At 37.6% G+C, this 16233-nt stretch overlaps 1 protein-coding gene across 4 annotated transcripts; it reads left to right on the plus strand.

The window, feature by feature from the left end:
• The first annotated feature begins 849 nt into the window (after positions 1-849).
• On the plus strand, positions 850-14836 carry LOC109070175 (programmed cell death 6-interacting protein-like). 4 transcript variants are annotated; one of them, XM_042745782.1, is made up of 18 exons: positions 850-1148; positions 3061-3109; positions 3240-3309; positions 4745-4872; positions 4956-5109; positions 5188-5288; positions 7017-7148; positions 7274-7496; positions 7611-7734; positions 8741-8918; positions 9361-9472; positions 9651-9820; positions 10530-10778; positions 12170-12304; positions 12399-12493; positions 12577-12697; positions 12775-12965; positions 14102-14836. In XM_042745782.1, exons 1-18 carry the CDS (start codon positions 943-945, stop codon positions 14274-14276), a joined length of 2613 nt encoding a protein of 870 aa, XP_042601716.1. In that variant the 5' UTR covers positions 850-942; the 3' UTR covers positions 14277-14836. The 4 variants fall into 4 exon arrangements, with proteins under 4 accessions (XP_042601716.1, XP_042601717.1, XP_042601718.1 ...); XM_042745783.1 differs by having other exon boundaries at positions 12781-12965; XM_042745784.1 differs by having other exon boundaries at positions 12784-12965.
• Positions 14837-16233: the final 1397 nt, after the last annotated feature.

Raw genomic sequence — 16233 nt, forward strand, 5'->3', positions numbered from 1 at the left:
GCTTTACAATAAGGTTCAATTAATTAACATTGAAAAATACTTCTAAAGCATTTATTAATCTTAATATCAAATACATTTTAATGAATGCATGTATAAAATGTATCTGTTAATATTATTTAATGGACCTGAGCTAACATGAACCAACAACAGAACGGTTAAGTGACATAAAAAAACTAATGTATTGCTTATCATTAGTTCTTGTTAATTAATGCATTAACAAACATTGACAAATGGGACCTTATTGTAAAGTATTATCAAGATATGTTTAACAATAAGATTCTTATCACTTTTGCCATCCTTCAGGTATTATTACAGGTAACTAACTGTGTGATTATAAATATATTGTCACAAGACTAAATGGATGAGTCATTGGGAGAACTGAGTAAGGTGTGTCAGAGGGACACACCTTACCCCATTCTCCCTCATCTTGAACTATATACATGTATATTAAATTCCTATATGGATCAAACTTGGGATCTGTCTGTCACTTCCACAGAGGTCACTTCTTAAACCCATCGTCCAATTCCCAGTGAATTTTTGTTTTTTTTAAATAAAAACTTAAGAGTGATTTCCAGGTACTGTACACTTACTAAGAAAAGTTCAAGTGTTGTCATGCACCTGATTAGTTGTTACACCCAAAACTTGATAAATATGAATGCAAAACGTTGAATTTACTGCATCTATATAATTTATATATACTATGCTAAAATACAGTTCTACATAAGCCTCCTGTGCAGGAACATGGAAATAAAACGCTATTTACATATTTATGGATTTAAATGGAAGGAAATTTAACGTGTTACACCCGCGAGCGCAGAATGCGCGTGCGTGTACATCTGACGTGATGACGCACGCCGGAAAACCAGGAAGTGCTCTGCCTTTGTTTTTGTCCGTCTGCAGTGTTCTCATTCTCCACTGGAATTGTGTTTCACGCGGGCCCAAATGGCGACGTTTATTTCTGTCCCGTTGAAGAAGTCCTCAGAGGTCGACTTAGTGAAACCGTTGTCGAAATTTGTAACGTCCACATATCCTCCCGGTGAGGAGCAGACGGAGTATCTCCGTGCCGTGGAAGAGCTCAATAAGCTGCGCAAAAGTGCTCTTGGCAGGCCGCTGGACAAACACGAGAGCTCGCTGGAGATCCTGCTGCGGTGAGAGCCTCACAAAACAACTCGATTACAAAGTTTCAATGAGTGTTTATTTCTGCCGCCTGTTAAACATTGACAGCTCTGTTTCGTGGTTTGTTATTCAATCTGTATGATTTAAAGTTACTACAGTGCCGATTATTTTCTGTTAGCGGATAGCAGAAGATGTCTAAAGCACAGGAAGCTAGCAAGTTTCATCCATTTTTATGCCGCAAACGTGCGATAACATGTCTCTGTTTTATGTGGATTTTATATTATCTGATAACAGAACTAGTTTCGTTAAGAGTTTAGCGTTTGTCAAGAGTGTCTTATCTGTTTCTGTGTGCTTCATAGAAATATAAAACGTGAACTGGAGGTGTTGTTCACGCTGGTTGCTCAAATGAGACGTCTACAGTTAGTAACGTTATGTCTTATCGGTTTAGTGTTTAGAGAGCATACAGGGCGGTATGCAGTTTAACGTTACGTCGTTATATTTGGGCAGTTGAGATTTTATTTTTTGGGAAGTTGACATCCTGTGGTGTGACATGCTACACTCCATCTAATTCATATCATACTCGCATATTAATTAAGAGACTACAAAAATATATGTACTTTTAAAATTCGTGAAACCCTGTGAGCTTTTAAAATAAACTGGTAAACCCCAAATGGTGATTAAAATGAGGAGTTACAGCATAAGCTTTACATTCACGAATTCAAATAAATGTTATCCTAAATTCTTCAGGTCCATGAACACGTTATGACACCCATTTATCAAACGTCACCCAGCTTCCTGGTTTTGCGTGACTCAGGTCTGTCATTCAGATTGACCTCTTCAGACTTTCACTGTAGATTAGATTCGACGCAAATAAGAGAAATAAATAAGAAAATATGTTCGGAGTGTTTATAGTACATTCACAAAGCAGTTTGGTCAGTTATCGTCGACCTAGTTTTCACGTGATTTCATTACGTCATGTGTTTGGCAGTGTATACAGGTGTGAGTGACGTATACGTTTTGTTTTGGGAAGAATTTATAACTGCGCTTCATGCTTCATTTCTTTATCTATAAACCAGCAGCTGATCTTTTGCTTTGAAAGAGTTGAGGAAATGGCTAGTTAATTTGTTAAATAAAATCAAGATTTGCTGCATCATGCTTTCAGCACTTCATTTTGTCCCCTTTTATATCCATTGTTTTTGGTCTTAATGAAATGTTCATTTATATGAATTGTGAAATTGTTAGAATTTATTATTTACCTTCTATGATACTATACGACTAAAATTATGACATTATTTTAAATATTGAGAAAAGTAACAAAACTGTGTATTTTAATTCTGCTTAAAACTGTTGACTTTCATATGAATAAGGTCTTGTTTTCAGTCAGCGGTTAGATTCTGCATTTGTGGTTTAATGTAGTTGAGTTAATGTAAGGACTGGGGCTTGCACCATCTGGAGAGTGAATAAGAAGTGTGTTGCTATAGGAATAAGCTTTTTGTTTGCTGCTTTGTAGCCATGCTCAATGGTCAAGATGAATGGCCTGCTTTGTAGCTCCTAGTTAGATCGGTGTTTGGTTTGTATGACGAAGAGCCCCTTGGGCACATCCATCAGTGGTATTCCCTCTCTGTAGACTCTACAGTCATGTTCCTTTTGTAGTGCCGAGAGGCAAGAAATAGCAGATAGAAAACATATGGAGTAGAGGTGTGGAGAAATGCTCTTCTTTCCTTCCAGAAATGTTTTTGTGTCACTCGTTAGCTCTGTAACAATGAGGTTGAGAAACTTCAGTAACGTCATTTGCTTCTTTTGTCAGACAGTCACATGAGAATGCTGTCATGGCTAAATTTTTTTGTCATTATGGTTTACATTCCATCTAAAGAAACTAAAGTTATTTCCCTTACACTTTCCATTTTAACAGCTTTTCTCATTGTTTTTCTCTCTCCCCTTTAGATATTATGATCAGCTCTGTGCAATTGAACCCAAATTTCCTTTTACAGAGGTAACCTAAATATCAACCCATTCATTTGTTTTATGACAATAATTGATTATAACAATAGGTTAATTTGAGCATATTCGTAATTCTGTATATAATACATAACTGTGTTTTGTTTTTTGTTTTGTTTTTTCAGTTATGTCTGACATTTACATGGAAAGATGCTTTTGATAAAGGATCTCTTTTTGGAGGCTCAGTCAAGCTTGGTGAGTTGATATGTGATTTTATAACAAAATAAGCACGTCAATACAAACAAATTTATTTTAATTTATTTGTGTTCCGTACTCTAATGTTACACATTAGTAGTTTTGATTGCACTAGAAAAGTACCCTATGGGTAAGTTGTTTTTAAGGCATTTATTGTCTTGGTAAATTCTTTATTGCAGATAGTTGTATATAGTTTGTTTAAAAAATAGGTAAATACCTTAAGAGTATGCATTAATAAATATTATATTTCTGTCGTCCATATTCAAGGAAAATATGAACTAATGTGAAACCGAGCCAGGTACCTAATCCAGTAAAAAGGAAGGGCAGCACATCTTGTAAACTAAGAAACTTACACTGTGAAACACATTTTTATAAAAGTTTCGCTTTTATTTTTAATGTTTCTATATGAAGTTTGACATGCTGAAAACAAATATCACTTTACTTTTTGTGTATCATTAACAGTGCCTAAAGAAATATGTTGACAACTTATACAAGCTAATCTGTTATTACTCATGCATAAAACTAACATGGTACATCCATAACACTGTGCTAACAACAGTTTAACATAAACAGTTACCAAAAGTGAGACTTCCAAAACTTCAGAAGTGTACATTAGATGATTTTTGTATTTTTATGACTAGTCCAGAAAGCACTAGAATATTACAGAAATTTATAAGAATTTTTCCCATCCTTGCAAAAGTAAAATATCTTTTAAAAAAATAATAGCAAACTTATCTGAAGTAAACCAGTGTTTCATAATTAATTATAGAAGTTCTAAAATTGACCATATCTAAATATTTACCTAAACATTAATGCTGCATGCAAATAAATAGTTGTTTATAACTAGCACCACAGAATTACAGAAGAACTATTAAAAAAAATAATTAGGCGAAAAATTTTGTTACGTTGAGTTATTGTGTTTGCACACAAATAATGTTATCTCCAGTAGTTCCATAACTTAATCACATGACTCATTGCATACTTTATTTATTACTTACTACTACATGTTACCACTTATTTCTCAACTTTTTGTAATGCAGAGTGTCCTGATTTCATTTACTTTGTTGGTACTTTTTTGTGTGTTTTAGACCATATCTTGTTTATAGATGCATGATAAATCTCTTTTTTATTCATGTCAAATTCAAGTTTGATTTAATAATCAAAAATAGTAAAGTTACTTGTTATTCATAAATTGATAAAGTAATAAATACTTTATGGTGTTAATAGTAAAATGCTTGGACAAAGAAACTTTATTTATATAGTACATTTTATATATAAATGTTTTATAGTGCTTTGCTTATGCAATATAATAGTCAATAAATTTATAAAGCTCAATAAAAATATCCTATCATAGAAAAGAATTAAGAGAATAGAAAAAAGAACAAACTGAAACAGTGATTAATACATTGTGGTTCATAATGTTTGTGTGCTTCAGCATTGGCAAGTGTGGGCTATGAGAAGACTTGCGTGTTGTTTAATGTGGGCGCGCTGGCCAGTCAGATTGCTTCTGAGCAAAATCTCGACAATGACGAGGGACTGAAGACCGCCGCCAAGTTCTACCAGGTTTGATTTTGACCTTTAGTCCTTCAACAACACAGACAATCAAGAGAAATAAAAATGTTTAAGCATTTCCTGTCTCTTTCCAGCTGGCGAGTGGTGCGTTTGCTCATATAAAGGATACAGTGCTCTCTGCACTGAATAGAGAGCCCACCATGGACATCTCCCCCGAGACGGTGGGCACGCTCAGTCAGATCATGCTCAGCCAGGCACAGGAGGTCTTCGTTCTCAAAGCCACTGCTGGTGTGTCTGTGTTTATGTTTGTGCATTTTTTTGCTTATAGTTGACACAGTTTTAACTGTCTAATGTTTCACCTCACAGATAAGATGAAGGACGCCATTGTCGCTAAACTTGCCAATCAGGCGGCAGATTACTACGGCGATGCTTTTAAGCAATGTCAATACAAAGAGAATCTTCCTAAGGTATGTGCAGCTTTCGGTACACATGACAGACATGTTAGTGGGGAAGCTGATCCACCAGGGGTCACTGTGCAATCGAACTAGACACTGTTAAACATTAGGCAAAGAGCTCCACATACTGCATGCAGCAATCACTGTGCAGTCCCTCCAGGATTTTCCGATTATGTGATCGCTGAATTTATAGCAAATTCAAGCAAACGCCGAAATTTTCGCAAGAGCTGGCAATTTTTGTAATTGCTGAAGATTTTCCACAGATTTTGGGTTTAGACGCATCCTGTGACGTCATCGCAACGCACATTCAGTCAAAGAAAGGTTCCAAAAATGGAATGAACAGCTTTGCATACTCATCATGAGCGATTTACAAGAGCTATATGAACAAACGAACCAAAAGCGGAACGAATTCGCTATTCGTTTGGGCTACGCAGCTCAGACCATTGTTATATGCTCGGGCCAGAGTCACAAGCTGATCTCGATCTCGAGACACTGCTATACACAGCGCTGGGAGATATAGTGAAGAAAGTAGTTCAGTTCGCCGCAGAATCAGTAACATCTCTGTGAAATCTCATGAGAAGCATTCAAATTCAGCGCAGAATTCTGTTAAAGCTACAGATGTCAGAACAAACACCACTGATGTGGAAACCAGGAAAAACATCATTCAGTAAACACAAATCACCACCATTCACCATGGATTTAACATAGCAAAACTACAGGAACAGCTTGTGGCAGAAATGGTGTAATGTTTTTGAGTGTTTTTAAATGCTTCACACAACTTTTCCCAGCACTTCAAAGCTTTAAGTGTTACCGAATTTGAAAGTTATTTTAATGTGATGACATTAGTCGTGCATCCTTCAGTTCATAGGTTTCCCCCATTTATAAAACAAAAAGTTTCATAATGTAGGAAGGCAAAGACATACTTACAAAGACGTTAAATTATCACTAGTAGATGGCTGCAGAGAAGTACTTATAGGCTTATTAGCCATTTCCACTACCTAATATATATTTTGTGTATTTATGAAATTATATTTAGTTGTAATAAAAGTTAGTTTTATCTGCATAGGGGAGTTACAAGTCGGGTTACAAGTCCGACTCTCTGTCCATTAGGCCATGACTGCATGGAGATAGACATCTCCGAGATGTACATGTGCAATTAGTGCTTTACTGTCAGGTGCTGGTGCCACCTTCTGTACAACTTAATGGCACTGTTGTCCTCAGATGTTAGTCTGGAGCCCTACAATGGTTCTCGAAGTCAGAAAAGCCATAACAATGTTAGAAGAATGTTGTCTGTATATGTTGTCTATATTTTCACTGCAAAACAATAAGAAATGCCACAAATATCATCGCAAATTTTGAGAAAAGCCATGGCGAAAACAATCATTTTAGGCCACAGAAATCAGAAAAAGACCCGCGAAATCCTGGAGGGACTGACTGTGGGTGGGTCTGTATACGTGTGTCAAGAGATTTTAGTTTCCTTGATTCCCATTTGACTGCTCGACACCCCTCATACAGCCTCCAGCCTTTGTTTTTTTTCCTATTGATCTGTGAGTGAACGCTGCATGAGCACTGTGTGAGGATTTGGTTGGGGTTTGCTGAAGGATGCGTGCTGATTTGCTGTTCTGTTTTTTTCTTCCTGCACCCTGTGCTGTGTGTCTGTGCTCGTTTGTGGTTGCCCATGGTGTTGGTTCGTGGTTGCCTTGGCGTTTGTGATTGCTGTGATTGCCTCTCCCTGGTCAGTATTTTTATTTCCAGGAAGTGCTTCCCGTCCTCGCTGCCAAGCACTGTATGATGCAGGCCACCGCAGAGCTGCACCAGTCAGCCTTGGCTAATCAGAAGAAAAAATTTGGAGAGGAGATCGCTCGGCTGCAGGTGTGTTTGTCTGTGTGTGACAGACTGTTTATTTTTGGCTGGCCGGTTGCTTGTTTTATTTATTCGCTTTTGAGCTTCATTAATAGTTGATGTTGACGTTCAGGTTTCTCATGCGTGTCTTGCAGCACGCCACAGAGCTGGTGAAGACCGTGGCTTCTCGATACGATGAGTATGTTAATATGAAGGACCTCTCCGATAAGATCAGTCGCTCCCTCACAGCTGCAAAGAAAGACAATGACTTCATTTACCATGACCGTGTGCCAGAGGTCAAAGACCTGGAGCACATTGGCAAAGCATCTTTGGTCAAAACAACTGGTATTCAGACACCACTGAGCCAGAAGTTTACAGGTCAGAACGATGCACACATGACAATCCCTTTGTTTGGATTTTTTTGTTTTTTTTCCATTTCTTATGTGGAAAAATTCAACAAATTGCATTATTTTCTGTTTTGTTTGTGTTTAGATCTGTTTGAGAAGATGGTGCCGATGGCAGTGCAGCAGTCAGTGAGTGCAGCCAATTCCAGGAAGTCTGACACAGTCAACAGACTGATTGGCAGCATGAGGGAAGCAACGAATCTCTGCAACGGGTCAGTGTTGTTGCATATATTTGCTCTTACACGAGTCCATTTAAACTCCATTAAAAGTCCATTAACATGTACAACGAGAGCTTTTACTTCTTTTCTTGTAATTGTTTTAAAGGGATAGTTCAGCCAAAAATAAAAATTCTGTCATTAATTACTCACACTCATGTCTTTCCAAAACCATAAGATGTTCGCTAATCTTCAGAACACAAATTAAGATACTTTTGATGAAATCTGAGAGCTTTCTGACCCTCCATAGACCGCAAGGTAACTACCAGGTTCAAGGTCCAGAAACGTAGTAAGGACATTGTTAAAATAGCCCATGTGACATCAGTTGTTCAATTTTATGAAGCTATGAGAATATTTTTTACCACAATGCATGCATATTCATTTACTTGTAAACAAGGCACTGTGTGTGTGTGTGTGTGTGTGTGTGTGTGTGTGTGTGTGTGTGTGTGTGTGTGTGTGTGTGTGTGTTCTACGTCAGAATGGCTGCATCAGCAGTATCACTGCGCTGAACCATTAAACTATCTTGAATACTTTCAGACACTCTCTAAAAGAAAAAAAATTGTTGAATAAATTAAAAAAATTTTTTTTTTTTTTTTTATGCGCACAAAATATATTCTCGTAGTTTCATTAAGGTTGAACCACTGATCACATAGACTATTTAACATTGTCCTTACTACCTTTCTCTGCCTTGAACGTGTCAGTTACATTGCTGTCTATAGAGGGTCAGAAAGCTCTTGGATTTCATCAAAAATACCTTAATTCGTGTTCTGAAGATGAACGAAGGTCTTATGGGTTTGGAACAACATGAGGGTGAATAATTAATGAGAGAATTTTCATTTTTGTGTGAACTATCCCTTTCAGGCATCAATCACAGATGTAGTAATACACATAATTATTTTATTTAAACCTGGATATGCTGTCTAAATGATCAGTTTTATCAGTATTTTGTGTGGATAAATGAAGGTTTGGTGGTAGTGATTGATTGGTTGTTGCTGATTGGCAGGGTGTTGGCTTCTTTGAACCTGCCGGCAGCATTAGAAGATCTGTCAGGAGATGCAGTCCCTCAGTCCATCCTTGAAAAGAGTCGTGCTGTTGTTCAGCAGGGCGGCCTACAGAGCATCGAACAGCTTATTAAAGATCTCCCTGAACTACTGCAGAGGAACCGTGAGATCCTGGATGAGGTGATGCACACGGTCACCATCTGTTTCTACCCTTTTATAAGCCACAAGATCCAAACTTCTGAGATCACTAGTAATAATGCTTCTGTTTGCGCATTTATCTAATCTAATCTTTGTCTAATCTAATACTATGAATATGGCGATTTCAGTGTAAAAGATCCAAAGAGCCTCTTAGACTTCAGTGGAAGAAAAACATCTAACCGTCTATACAAAGGCGATCACACATGATCATTTATATACATTTCCTCTTAACCAAATAGGACAGAATCATAAATATTTTCTTTTCATTTTATTACCTGAATTTCAAAATACGGAAATTGTTTTTTTCCAAATTAAAATGGGGAAAATACTCTGCAAACCTGCTGTGTATTGTATGACACCATTTGACTATGTACTCGCACTTCATGCCTGTATATTTAACAAAACTTGTGTGTTGTTATTACAGTCCTTGAAGATGTTAGATGATGAGGAAACAACAGACAATGAACTCCGAGGCAAATTCAATCAGCGCTGGAACAGAACTCCCTCTGGAGATCTGTATAAACCACTCAGAGCAGGTACATACACACTTCCCCTTACCATTTATGCATTTAGCAGATGCTTTTACCTAATGAGACTTACAGTGCATTCTAGGTAAACACATTATCAGTTTGTATGTTTTCCCTGCTCATGACTTTTATGTTACTAGTGTCATGCTACCGGAACCCAACCCTCTCTCTCTGTTTCTCCATGCAGAGGGAAATAATTTCCGCAATATACTGGACAAGGCAGTGCAGGCAGATCAGGTGGTGAAAGAGCGTTACACAGCACATTGTGAGATGATTGCTTTGCTCTGCAAGCCAGAAAATGAGCTCAGTGCCGCCATACCGTCTGCCAACCCCGCCAAGACTCTGCAGGGCAGTGAGGTGAGCGTGTAGTGATTGTTAACTAAAACTATCAAAAATTATTAAAGAAGAAAAAACGAGATTAACAGACATTTAATGATATATAAATATTAGATGAAAACACTTAAAGGGTTAGTTCACCCAAAAATTTAAATTCTGTTATTAATTACTTACCCTCATCGAACAGCTTATTAAAAAATGTGTTGTGGTACTCTCAGTTGTGTTGCTGTCTATGCAGGGTCAGAGAGCTCTCAGATTTTATCAAAAATATCTTAATTTGTGTTCCGAACATGAACGAAGGTCTTACTGGTTTGTAACAACATGAGGGTGAGTAATTAATGACTCAATTTTCATTTTTGGGTGAACTATCCCTTTTAAGTAAATGAAAATTAGAAATGTTGCCTTGGGAGCTAACCGAAATATTTATTAGTTGAAATACTAAAAATACTAACTGAAACTAAAACTGAAATAAAAAAAATATTTCAATTATAAGATGTATTAAAAATATTTAAAAATATAAAACTAAAATGAAAACTTAAAAATATAAAAATAAATCTTTTTTTAATATATAAAGCTAACTTAAAATATTAATAAAAACTACAATAGTATTTAAATAATGCTAAAATAACACTGGGTGAAAGATACTCACACATTGACCCAGTTATCTCAAACTAACCCTGACCAAACCCTCATGCTATTCTTCAGTCCGGGATTGTCCTCTTCTGTGCAGGTGGTAAACGTGCTGAGAGCTCAGCTGGCACAGCTGGATGAGGTGAAGAGGGAACGGGAAGTTCTGGAGGGAGAGGTGAAGTCGGTGACTTTTGATATGACAGCAAAGTTCCTTACCGCACTGGCTCAAGATGGTGCCATTAACGAAGAGGCTCTGACCACCAGTGAACTGGACTCTCGTTACGGCTCTCACACACAACGTGTTCAGCAGAATTTACGCAGACAGGAGGAACTGTTGTCACAGATACAGGTGCACCCAAAAACTCACGCATAACAACATTTCACCAGTATTTCAGCAAAGAATTACTAAGTAACAGTCACAGTATTCTAATATAATTTGATCAGATAAGGATTTAAAGGGGTGGCTGATTGCGATTTCACTTTTTTTAACATTAGTTAGTGTGTAATGTTGCTGTTTGAGCATAAACAATATCTGCTAAAAATTCGATGCAAACAGAGAAATTCTGGCAGTTTAATGCCTTCAGAAACGGGTGGTAAGGGACTACAACGAGTTTCTTACCAGGTCTGTTACGTCACAAACCCAGATAAACCCTGTCCCCGGGAACACGCAACAAAAGGGGCGAGACCATGTCATCCTGCTTTAGAGAAGAGGAGGAGAAAACTAGGGGTGCACATAAAAATCTGTTCATATATGAATCACGATTCTAATGGATTCACAAGTTTCAAAACCAATGTTCTAAAGCACCGGTTCTCAATCCTGTTCCTCACGTCGCCCTGCTCTGCATCTCTCTCTCTCTCCCTCTCTCTCTCTCTCTCTCCCTCTCTCTCTCTCTCGATCTCTCCCTCTCTCTCTCTCTCTCTCTCGATCTCTCATTCAGATCGTCAGATCAGCTCCAACAAAAATCCATTTATACAGTTATTTTCACATAGCAATAAGAAGCGTTATACATGGACACGCGTATGGTTGCTGTGCTGTATTAAAGCTTTAATCAGAATAAAACTGTATATTAAAAGCTAACAGAAGCTGTAGCATTTACAAACAACAGCGTATCTAAAAGTATGAGACAACAAACAAACATACCATTAAGAGCCGTGCTTGCACAGGTTCTGCACGATCCTCTTCATTAATACTCTCTGCGTCTCAATCGGGCTCAAATTGATAAGCAATATAGAGGACGTCATTGTTTACAATACAACCGGAGCACATTCTGAGCTTGAGGGGCAGGATGCTCAGACGCACTCTGGAGGCGGTTTAGCGAATCACAACACACTGAGCCAGCTGACCAATCTCAGCCCATTGTGTATTTCTGAGGGAATGGCTTCATAAAAACAGGAAATAATCGAGGTGACTGTCAGAGAAGGGACAGTTCGGTGTGGAATAAAGGTAAATTATGTGAAAAATAATGCATTTTTTAAAAAACAAAGCATGAACACGTTAGACTGCACCCCATAAACCCAAACAAGCCTAGAAAAAAAAAAAGTCAACCACCCCTTTAAGGCATGAAAACAGCCCTGCAAAGGCTCAGTTATGAAATCGGATGCATCCGTCAATTTAAATTTTAATAAAGTTTTTTACATAATTTTGACATAATTGTTGCACAACTTGAGACTATTTGAGACTAAGCGAGGTATGTGTTTGTTTGTTTGTTTTCATTTTAAAAATGGCTTTTCTTGTCTCAGGTGTCTCACCAGGAATTTTCAGCACTCAAGCAGTCCAACTCTGAGGCTAATAACAGAGAGGAGGTCTTGAAGAAGCTCGCCTCAGCCCACGATAGCTATATAGAGATCAGCTCCAATATCAAAGAGGGCACTAAAGTAACTAACTCATGCACTAATATTAGTTCTGCACATCCATAATCCATAAGATGTCACTCAGCTGTCTCATTCTGTTCTTTACCTCCTCTTTCAGTTCTACAATGATCTGACAGAAATCCTGTTAAAGTTTCAAAATAAGTGCAGCGACATTGTCTTCGCTCGCAAAACTGAAAGGGATGAACTTCTCAAGTATGTAATTCAGTAGGGTGCACATATGAACAAACTATAATGGTTTTGGGTGACTGTGCATGGCTTATGTTCTGATTTGACAGGGAGCTGCAGCAGAGCATTGCTCGTGAGCCGAGCGCTCCTTCATTCAACGTCCCATCATACCAGTCCAACACTCCTGCTCCTGCCTCAGGAGGCCCAAACCCTGCGCCCAGGACTGTGTTTGTGAGTTTACAGAATGATGACTGCTAAAGATAAAGTCCTTGACTGCAGGAAAAGTCTTATTTATATTTCTGTTCTAGACCCAGCAGCAGCCTCAGGCTAAACCCCAGCCGCCAGCGAGACCGCCACCGCCTAGCGTCACTCCTCAGGCGGCCAGTACTTCAGCTCCAGTCAGTACTCCAGTGGCTCCTAGCAGCGCTAATCCCCCACCTGTTGCACCACCCTCACAGGCTCAAGGACCACCCTACCCCACTTATCAAGGCTACCCAGGGTAAATAAAGACCTTCACAATTACCCATGTCCTCAAAGCTCTATGCATCTGACAGTCCATAGCTCAGTTCTATAACCTAGTGAGGTAGTTGCCAAAAGGTGGGCAGCTTGATTATGCTGCCTTCTAAGATACCTTCTTCTGGCCAAAATCTAAGGCTGCATCCAAATATGCATACTTATCCTATTCTCAACCTTGCATTCTTCTGCCAGTGAAGATAGAACACAAAAACAAGTTATGGTTGCTGAATTAATCTGATTCTTTAATTAAAGAAGCCAGAATCATTCAATTTGAATTCCTATTCCTACAAGCCTGTCTAATTTTAAGTCGCCGTTGCACTTTGCATGATGAATGCTATTTGTGCTTGTGCACAGAATTAAGGCCAAAGTAGAGTGTTACAAATCAGTCACTTAAGGGTGTCCAGTTCACACTGCAGCAAAAACCTTTATTTTTTTATTTTTTTTTTCATCACTGGTCAGTTTTAAGGTTTTGCACTATTTTCCTTTCATACCATGTATTATTTCATAATAGTGAAAAGGTCTAAAATACAAAATATGTGTAACATTTTTATGTAATATAAATTCCAAAAAATATGAACATATCCAAAATACCAATTTAATTGTTTTTTTATTCATTACATCTATTTGCATTTGTAGATTTACATTGCAATATCTTCAGCGGTTGAGCCATGAATTTATACCAAACTTTCCAGTTTTCTTCGTATCTATATTCTGATGGTTTTTTATGCATTAGTTATTTATCTGATTTATTGTATTCCTTCAATCATGGTGGTTTTTTTCTGACTTTTGGCAGTGTTTTCTGCATTATGCAGTGATAAAAAATAGACCAAAATTTTTGTCTGTCAATATCTTGAAGTCTAATATGTCAACAGAATTAAACAAATTTTGAATCTGGTTTTATCCAATGTTCAGATTTCTGTCACAAAGAAGTATGCATGTTAGTAAATATTTAATTACATAAATTAGTTCATTTCCTTATTTATACAAAAAAACATTAAATATGAACAGTTATCCTAATGTACCATGATTAGTCAACTAGGTAAGTATGGTGTTATCAGTTCAAATGTTTACCCAGTTCAACCTAAAATGTAATTTTGTTATTTTGCTCCTCTCTCTCAGGTATTACCAGATGCCGATGGCCTATAACCCCTATGCATACGGGCAGTTTAATATGCAGTACATGCCCTATCAAGCCCAGGGGCAAGCTGGATACCCCGGAGCCCCTCCTGCACAGCAGCCCTACCCCTATCCTCAACAACCTCCACAGCAACAGCCCTACTACCCTCAACAGTAGAGCGCACCTCTCGCTCCTGCAGCCACACTCATTCCTGTAAACTAGCACTACTCTTACTGCAATTAACTATTAACACTTCTGCACTCACACTTGCTCTCAACTTAACATCTGGTTTATCTGGGCGGGGTTTAGAATGCAGGCCCCGCCTCCTCTTTGTGGGTGGATTTTAGGCCAAGGTTCACAAAGCAGGTGTGCTCGTCGAAGGAAGATCTGATCTCTGTCTCTCTCTTTCTCTCCGTCTTACCCTCTAGCCCAAAGTGAAGCTGCTGGCTGCCTGCCACTGCTTATATCTTATTTTTGTAATGAATACTGACATATAATCTAATGCAAGAGCTGTTGATTTCTTACCTTAATGATGATGATTTAATTGCTGGGAGAAACACCATGGTTCTGTCTTACTGTAATCCTAGTTGTATCATTATATCTCCTTCTGTTCAGTCTACAATCATCGCTTTGGGAAAGGAACAGTTATACAGCTTAGAGAATGGATTTGTCACTAAAAGTAATTCATTTTTGTGTTTCTATAGTTTTCATGTGATTAAAAGCTGTCTGATATTAAAGATGGTCTTTTTATTCCCTTTCTATGCATGGTACTTTGAGCCTGTAGGTATACTTTCAGCATTTTTGGTCATTGTCAATGACTCTCCGCATTGTTTTGTGTTCATTCAGTGCCAAATGCAACAGCTGAGCAGACTGAGTTCAGATTAATAGGCTGGGCTGTGAGTGTGGCTGCAAGTCTGACTGTCAGCACACATGAATTCAAGTGTGTTTGTTCGATAATTATTCCCATGCTATTTTTGTCTTGAAAGAGCCATGCTGAACCGCCTGTCTCCATGGATACAGATGGAAGAGGATGGATTTTTTTTTCGCATGCAGATAGATGAATGTTTATCGAGATATCAGAGTGTTTTGATTATGTAAGGATGTTTTCTTTAGGCCATAACACAAACTCTGTTCACATACACTTGAGCTGTGCATTGTTGTTTTGACAAGTGTCATTTGCCTTCAACAGTGCATTTTAGGATAATGACGTAACTTCATTGTCACCTGATTAACTGCAAAAGACTATTGTGTGTTTAAAAGAGAATACATGACTGTAACTAAAGTCAAACCTTTATGAGCTATAAATGACGTTTAAGACGATCTAAAAGCCTCACACACATATTAGATAATGTAATTAACACCACTGGCATCATGCCTCCTCAGCTGCTGGCTCTTGCTGACAAGCATTCAAATGGCCTTCACTTCCGGAAATAGTTTTGCATTACAATCTAGCTTGATAATAGGGCTGGGATTTGATAGATCTTCCGATTTGTATCAATTTTAAATGCTTTGGAATTGTGATTTGATTCATTCCCAGTTCATTAGGTTATATTTCAGTTATAATGTACATTTTACTTGCATATGAAATAACAATGTTCTCAGCTAATGCTTTCAATTATACAGGGTACCTTCCAGCTTGATACACTGGATATATAACACAAACGCAGTTCAATTGTTATTTAACAGCTGCAACCTCAGTGAATCAAGTGAAGTAAACTACATTTTTGTCTAAAACTGTTACTAACAATTTGTAATTTTTTATGAAATATAAATTAAAAATATTATGAAAAAAAAAAATTCCTTGAGAGCATATACAGTTTGTGATTCTTTATAATGACCGGATAGTCATTTGTTTTTGAATCGGGAAACATTGGTTGTGCTGTATGGTTTTCTATGCCAGTATTGACGATAATAGTGATATTCAAATAATGACATATCATTATCATGTTAATTAGGAGTGTCGCAATATACTGGCATTGGCCATATTTAAAAATGAATAGTAGATTTATAATAATATGATAACATAATCTAGCACCAGAGCCATTACGCAGCGTTATAACTCTCATGTGTGATTTGTTACATTCATACTCGTCAATAATACAATGCAAGTTTGGAATAAAAATATAGTTATTCT

This window comes from Cyprinus carpio, chromosome B19 (genome assembly GCF_018340385.1).
Source record: "Cyprinus carpio isolate SPL01 chromosome B19, ASM1834038v1, whole genome shotgun sequence".
Taxonomy (NCBI): domain Eukaryota; kingdom Metazoa; phylum Chordata; class Actinopteri; order Cypriniformes; family Cyprinidae; genus Cyprinus; species Cyprinus carpio.